The 8509-nt window shown below is 31.6% G+C and overlaps 1 protein-coding gene across 1 annotated transcript; it reads right to left on the reverse strand.

Annotated features, from left to right (window-relative positions):
• Positions 1–888: 888 nt before the first annotated feature.
• Positions 889–2469, reverse strand: LOC106101973. Its single transcript, XM_013281365.1, has 3 exons — positions 2309–2469; positions 1928–2073; positions 889–1036 (listed from the first exon to the last, which is right to left on the reverse strand). Exons 2-3 carry the CDS (start codon positions 2068–2070, stop codon positions 889–891), a joined length of 291 nt encoding a protein of 96 aa, XP_013136819.1. The 5' UTR covers positions 2071–2073; positions 2309–2469.
• Between the last annotated feature and the right edge of the window lie 6040 nt (positions 2470–8509).

The following is an 8509-nucleotide window of genomic DNA, read 5'->3' on the forward strand; positions in this document are numbered from 1 at the left end:
ATATTTCCTCTGTCGTTTGCTTAAAGTTGTTTATTCAAGTTATAAGGGTCGAAATTCAAAGCTGACGTTGGCTTAGAATTACTTAAAGTTTCTAAGTATACCTTTATATGGTAAATTTCTAATATTCGTGTTAACTTTATTTTAAAACTTCGATTAGAAACATTTTAGGCTCTTGATTTATTTCAATAGACTTGGAATTCGTTATAATAAGATTCGGCGTCTAAGGTAATTATATTATGACATACAGACTTTGAATGTAAAAAGCATAAGGTAAAAGACCCAAAAGCCGCTAGTGACCCATTAATTGATAGTTTAAAATTTAGTGCCTCAAAATAAGATATTCGATAACTTAATATTATTTATTATAGATAAAAATATACTAAAGTCACAGTAATATTGCGAAAGATGTGTACTATCTTTTTAAACATTACATTAATAACTGCGGAAAACTGAAACGAACTCAACTTATAGTTAGCTCCACTGGCAATCTGACTGATGTCAAAAACTTAATGGAATTTGAAGTTTTAGCGTGGCCTAATAATTTAAGACGCTGTTACATTTATATATCGTTTCAGTAATCATCCGTAATCGTTATGAGTGATTTTATTATTACAAAAAGATTATGGCTTAGTAGCTATAATAAAATATTAAAAAAAGTTATAATGTAATCACCAAAAATTAGATAACACTGTAGTTAAATAACTCAAACCAATACGACTTAGGGTCCTGTAAGAAGCGAGCCTACAATTTGCTTAAAGGCCGGCAACGCATCTGTAGTTCCTCTGGTATTGCGGATGTCCATGGGCGTCGTTGACCACCTCTGTGTTTGCCTCTTCTCATATAAAAAAAGTTAAATGAAAAACAATACGTTATTTTAATTATAAAATTCTATACAATTAAATCATTATCCGGCCCATATATAGAATCGTAAATAAAATCAACGATTAGTTGAACTTGCGGATACATGAGAGTCATAAGCAACACGATACTGTTGGCGATGACGAAGAGTTTCATATTCTCTAATCCATCAGGTGACCTGAAAAAAACAACCAACAATGAGTATTTAAATAAATGAATATAAAACAAAACACTATTTATTGACTAAAAGAACTATAAAAAAGAATACAACTTACAAACATATTAGTTATTGTAATAAAAATAAAAAAAAATCTCGGCCAAAAGGAGAAGGCTGAGCTATTTACATATATCAGTATTATGAGGTAATTAGTCTACAATAAAATGCCTAAATAAAGCTATATTATTTGATATTAAATGTTTATTTTACTTTTGAAACAATCTTTGGTTTGCTATTACTGCATAAAAAAGATAAGCAATCTACACTAATACTATAAAAAGGAAAGATTTGTAATTTTAGATACATTGTAATGACTTAAAAACTACTAGGCCGATTTCAATAATTCTTACACTGTTAAAAACCTATATTATATCTGAGTAACATAGGTTATATCTCTTTCTTTTTTTATATCACGCGAACGAAGCCACGAGCAACAGGTAGTTAGTAATAAAATACAAATTAAGCTGCTTTTTTAGTAACAAAAGCGTGTTATTTAAATAAGTCTTTGCATTAAGGAAATATGAAACGTAGCATGCTAATGCGATTGCTCGCTTGTCAAGGCAGCGTTACGGCATTCGACGCTTAATAAATGCTGTTTACGTTGAGTAAAGCTATTTTATGAAAAAAGCGCAATTAAAATGAAAAATTAAAGTCACTTAAAGAAACATGAAATTAACTTTAACATAGAAATATGTTAAATTGTTTACAAATTATATTTACTTCTCATATGTTATAATTAAAAAGTTAAATATTTTAAATAGATCAACGTTATTGTTAAATTGTTTTAAATTAATATCAAATATCACCGTAAGTAAAAAAAATATAACAAAAAACAATATTCCCTTAGATTACCTAAGCCAACCACCAAATCCTTGATCTTCTTCATCGAGAGAGTCTAACCTTGCCACTTCCTTCTCTGTTCCTTTAGCATTTGCATTTTCGTCATTTTGTGATTTTTTACATCTTTGCCTAGTTTCGTTCTTGTTTCTAGTCATGATCTATAACAAAAAAAATATAGCATAAACTTAACGTAGAATTTTCTGTCTCACTTTTCCTACGTATTTTGTAACGAGTATATTTTTTATCATATCAATAATTATTACAAAGTTAACAAATATTCAAAAATTATCACAATTAACTTTAGTGGTTTACTACTAACTATTATGTAGTGCTACAAGAAAAAATACGTCAGTAGAATAATGTTAAAAATAGTTGTTATACTAATTTACTCACTTGATTAATAATAAATCACTTCAAATATCGTTATAAAAGAACAGTACAAAATTCTATCACAACACGTCTGTCCTTTAACGGCTAACGATTCTACTAACCGTGCATAACAAGAAACCTTTAAAATGCAAATCAATAACTAGACTTACAATTTTCCAGGGCCACTACTTATCTAATTATAGCTGGCTTGCTGAAATATATTTCATCATTACAAAGTTTTTTATAAATATTAGGTTGACCTAAATTTCAAGGGAGTAAAACAGAAAGTACGTAGTTCAGAAACCCATTTCAAGACGTTATCGAACCTAAAACACTAACGAATGGCTAAATGTACCCAGGAAACTGGCTATAAGACCTTTTATGATCAACGTAATAATGTTAAGTTTATTCATAACTAGCTGTTGCTCGCGATTGCGCCCGCGTTAAGTTAAAAAACAATAAAAAATAATAGTCCGGGTGTATTTCGTAAAAGATTTAGAAATAAAACTATTTTAACGGAGACGTTATGTAATGACAAAATATGTACAGAAACAGACTATCAAAAAGTGATGACGTCAACAATGTGTTCTAATTTTGAATAATTCAATTTCTTCTTCTTTTCTAATGGCTTGACTCTAAAAACGTGTAAAAACTCCTTGAACACCGGGTTTATCACATATAAACTACCTTTCTAAGGATGAAAGAATTTTTGAAATCGGCTCAGTAGTTTTTACGTGAATCGAATACATACAAAAATCCAAAAATACAAATCTTTCTGCTTTATAATATTAATATAGATTAATAATATGCACGTAAAATGTACAAACGTATTAAGATTTCGTTTTTAGCATCGCTGTTGGATACAAAGTTAAAATGTTGTCGAAAAGGCAATAGTTTTCCAATGTGCGAATTAAAACGTTATTCGGAAAGTAAAATAACTTTTCCTTTTCAGTTCATGCTCTAACCTCGTCTAAAACATTTTAAAAGAACTTTAAAAGTCGAAGTATCAACGTCAAAGTGGGCAGATTTAACTGCATCAAGCTTATGCCTTTGCGAAGAAGAATTTGTAATTTCCGTACCAGGGATGCAAACGTGAAGTTTAATTGGTTGTGAATGCCATTAATTTCTTAAACTTTTAAGCTTATAATCTGACTAGCTTTGCCCGCGACTCCGTCTGCGTGGAATTAATAAAACGAAAATAAGTAGTCTTGTTCTTCTAGACTATCTTCTACATCTATACCAAATTTCATCGAAATCCATTCGGTTTACGCTACAAACTCTAACAAACATTCATCCATCCATTTAAACTTTCACATTTGTAATATTAGTATGTAAAGCATGAATTTATATCCTGTTTTTTTTTTAGTAAAGTAACGCTAACACTTATAATGATATGTAGAACATCGGCTAGATATCGCAAAGTAGACAAAGCGGTCTTCTTGAATTAGGTAGAGAAGTGGACAAACTGCGAAAGCACATTTTCTATTTATCCTCTTCTCTGTTAAGCCCATCGACCCTTTCTTACGTAAAAATGATATAAAGCGAAGAAGATTCCATTAAAAAAAAATTAAACGTCCAAAGCTTTACGAAATGCTTCTTTGACGGAAATAAGTTTGGCAATCACAAAGAGCACGTATGATGCTGAGTGAATCGACACGATTATCGTTCAACTGTGACACGGAAACGGGTCATTCGTTCCGTGGACGTTATTCATTCGTTCCGTGGACGTTATCTGACGTGCACGCTTCCCACCCGCGTGCAGATTTGCGACATGCAGGATCATTTACATTCAGCAAATTTATTTCTGTCGTTTAAGAGAATTGCACGTCTTATTTCTAGGATTGTCTTGAGTGGGTTATTTAGTTACAACATTTGCTATGCAACCCAACTTACTTATGTATTTAAAGCGAAAGTTTTATTAGGGTTTTTGATATTGCTTATCAAGACTATTAATAACACTAAAGATTAAACGTTAATAGAATCGACACTCGTATGAGTGAGTATGAGAAAAAAATTGGATATTTGTATGTATTGAAATAACTCAAAATCCTTTTGAGTGTTTTCCGTGAAAGGTGACATGATCAAAAAGGGAGTGATGACTGGGATGACGTATAATAAAGTTACGTGGTGAACAAAAAACCGTTGCGCCGACGCTACGGGAGTAGGATAAGAAGGAAGATGATGATGATGATTGAAATAACTCCAAAACTACTGGGCCGATTTAAAAAATTCTTCCACCATTAAAAAGCTACGTTTTCACTGAGTAACAGAGTATTTTTTTTAATCACACGATTACGAAGTCGCGAGCAATAGCTAGAATATTAAGCCTCAACCAGAATCAAACAAGGAGTATTTTTGTAGTCTTGTTTACAAAATTCTACAGTTATCAGTGAATTATAACTTCATGTATGTGACTGTTGAATAGTTGATGTGAAATATTATCCTCTTGCGAAACTACGATCATAATTCATGCGTCATTGTTTCTATCGCGACAGTTATGAAGGATTACTTTTACATGCGATGTTGATCTCGTATCTAGACACGAATAGTGTATTCTCTGATTATTGATTAATGAAAAAGAGACTACGAGTTGATGCAAATAAAATCGAAATAAAGTGCTGCTTCTTTGCGATAAAACCATTTTAGTACTTCTGTTTCTTATTATGATTTATTAAAATACTAGCTTACGCCCGCGACTCCGTCCGCGTGGTAATAAAAAAACAAAACCAAGTAGCATATGTGTTCTTCCAGACTATCCTCTACATTTATGTCAAATTTCATTGAGATCAGTTTAGCAGTTTAGGCTACAAACTCTAGAAAACATCCATCCATCCATCTAAACTTTCTCATTTATAATATTATAAGTATGATGCGATTAAACCATTTTAGTCCTTCTGTTTCTTCTTTTGATTTATTAAGATATGTGTTGGATGTGTTTGCTTTTGTTATAAAACGGTCAACGATAAAATTAGGTACAAATGATAGAATGGCGCTCGAGACTTGTGGGTACAAAGGTAGAGGAAAACAGAAGAAAGTATAGATGGATTGTATGATATGCGTAAGACAGGTGCTAATTAGATATAGCAGCCGATGTTAGGCCAATGTATAGAAGACTAGGATATACAAAAGAAAAAAGGACAGGTTAAGATCCCGCGCAAAAGATTTAGCAAGACAAAAACCTTGAACATAAAAGACGACTTTTTTATATTGATGTTGTACCTTTTATATTGGAAGTTTATTTCAGAATATTAATGGAAGAAAACAAAGTACGTGATGTTAAAAACAAAAAGAAAAAAATATAAAAACTCTATCGAAGAATTCTTGTTTTTGTAATGTTTTTCAATCTTTATACGAACATCGAATTAGGTAAAGTTCTTTTACAGTATTTATTACATACCACGTACTCAAATGGAATTCAATTTTCTACGTAGAAGATAATAGATAATAGAAATAACAATTTCACTTTGTTTCTGTGGAAAATTTCCTCCACGCGGTCTAAAATAGTTTGAACATTTCAGAACTTGTTGAGAAATAAAAATGTAATATTACTTATTAAATAAACTGCAAGAAAATAAATTGAGGTTTTCATTTGTATTTAAGATATTAGTGGAATAAAAGTTATTACAAGTTGTAAGCTTAATGTTTATAATGGCCTTTGTCCGCGACTCTCTTCGCGCGGATATAAAAAGTAAGTATCCTATGTGTTCTTCCAGACTATCCTACTAATATTATAAATGCGAAAGTTTAGATGGATGGATGTTTGTTAGAGTTTGTAGCCTAAACGACTGAATGGATTTCGATTAAATTTGACATAGACGTAGTGCGTAGTCTGGAAGAACATGTAGGCTACTCATTTATGTTTTTTAAACTGCACGCAGACGGAGTCGCGGGCGAAAGCTAGTGTTCTACATCTGTACCAAATTTCATCAATATCCGTTCAGCCATTTAGGATATAACTTCTAGCAATCATCACGCCATGCATCTAAAATTTCGCTTTTTTAATATTAGTAAAAAAAATTCAGGAATAGGCATTTACATTCAATACTTATATTCATAGTTATTCCGTCAAAATTAAACCTAGCAATATAAATCAACTCTTAATAATACTACAAGAAGACTATGTTTACAACCATAAATGTCTTTAAAGCATCAAAAATTACCGCAAAAGCAAGCCTTGACAAGAAAATTTATAGTACACGATCACTGTTACTGAATGATAAATCATCTTTTCAGATATTTGGCCCCGAATTACCCTCATGAATAACGTTTATGAGACCGAAGTATGAGATTCAAAAATGAAGTAAAGCATTGCCAGACTCACGGAAAAAATGTCCGCTGCTAAAAAGAGTATCCAGTGAAAAATGCCCTAAGTTTCATTTGTTATTCTTACAGTTCTTTTAAATTTTGAATACAGATAAGTTCTGTCAATAAATATTATTTAATGAGTATTTAGGAGCGTCGGTGACTTAGTGGTTTAAGTACTTGACTTGTAATCTACGGGTCTTTTGTTCGAATCCGGCTATGCACCAATGTGATATTCGATTTTCGAATTTCATATGTACATAATTTACCCGACATTTTTACGGTGTAGGAAAACGTCGTGATGCAACCTGCACAAGTCGGCGAAGGAATTCAAAGACATGTGTGAAGTTAACCAACCCGCACTAGGGCTGTGTGGTTGACTATGGCTTATTAGGGTAGGCTCCGAGCCTATCGATGGCGACGTATAGTATGCTGATGATGGTAAATGAGATGGTGAATTTTATTTACTTTATGTTAATTACATTAAACTAGAATTTTGTGAAAAACGGACTATTCGAATACAGCGCCTAATCGCCGCGCTTCAAGGGCAAATCTACCCAAGAATTCATTACACTTTATTTACGTCCTTTGTCCCATTTTATTCTATTATACCCAACATTCGCTGCCTTAGGTACTTACATACTATTGTGTATTGACCAGCGTGCCGTATTCGACAGATTTTTCCTCCACCACATGCGCAGGTTCCGTGTAAATATAAACGCCGAAAATATGACCTTATAAAATATTATAATAAAAATGGAATTGACAAATGTAGTCCAAGTGAAAATACTATAAGTTTTAGAAAAGAAACATTGAATTTTTAGTCCCCAATTAGTCCCCAGCCCTAGCCCTATTCTGAAATATTTACTTTATGTGCTATTAATAATAATTAATGATGACACTACGTGTAAGAATACAAACCGAAATATGACAAAGTGTCTATTCCTACTATTAAAATAAAAAACAAATTTTATGATTATCTATACTAATATTATTAAGAGGAAAGATTTGTACTTTTGTATGTTTTGAAATAACTCAAAAACTACGTGGCTGATTTCAAAAACTCTTTCACCATTAAAAAGCTACGTTATCAATGAGTAACATAGGCTTTGTTTTTTAATTTCACTTGGGTGAAGTCGCGAGCAACTGCTACCTTTATAAGTTGGGACCTTTAATGAGTGTAAAAAGTTAGTAGGTATGTGTATTATCTAATTCCTATAGCTCGTTGCAATGAAATCATTCTTGTCATGGAAAAGGTTTAAACGGGTGAAATTAAAAGCAAAACAGGTCCCGTCTGAAAACATTATAATTTAGAAGATGCTTTGGTTTTATAATAGTAATAAATTTATGCAGACCCTTTTAGTTATTATTTTTGCCCTGATAGAGAAAATAACTCAAATAACAGACATGTTATTTCAGTTTATCTAATATAGTATTAAGCATAGAAAGGAGAAATAATTAGTGCTGCAATTGCCCTTAAAAATTTAGAAAATTCATTCGTAGAACATCTATCAACGCATCCAGGCAAAATTTACGATTTCGTTTTGCGGTCTGACGACGTCATTTGCATTGCCGCGTTATTAAGCTGAATATTACATACGCTTTGAGTAAACAAAATTATATCATATTTCAAGGGTAACATAATATTTTTTGGTAAGAAATGGTAATATTTTTCCTACGTTTTATATCAATGTCAAACTGTAGTGTATGTTAACTAACTATTTGTACTTAAAAAGTAAATGAGACTGATAACGTTCATAGTATAGTAACAAACGTGTGCCTTTGAATTTTTTAAGAACAAATATAAAATATTACCTTATCACACTCATAAAAATGTTCAAATATGAAAAACAGGATTTATGAATCGTAAAAAATCTCGCATGTTTGTGAGAATGATGATCTGCTGAAAAATGTTGCTGTAAT

The sequence above is a fragment of the Papilio polytes genome, unplaced genomic scaffold (assembly GCF_000836215.1).
Source record: "Papilio polytes unplaced genomic scaffold, Ppol_1.0 DF823934.1, whole genome shotgun sequence".
NCBI lineage: Eukaryota > Metazoa > Arthropoda > Insecta > Lepidoptera > Papilionidae > Papilio > Papilio polytes.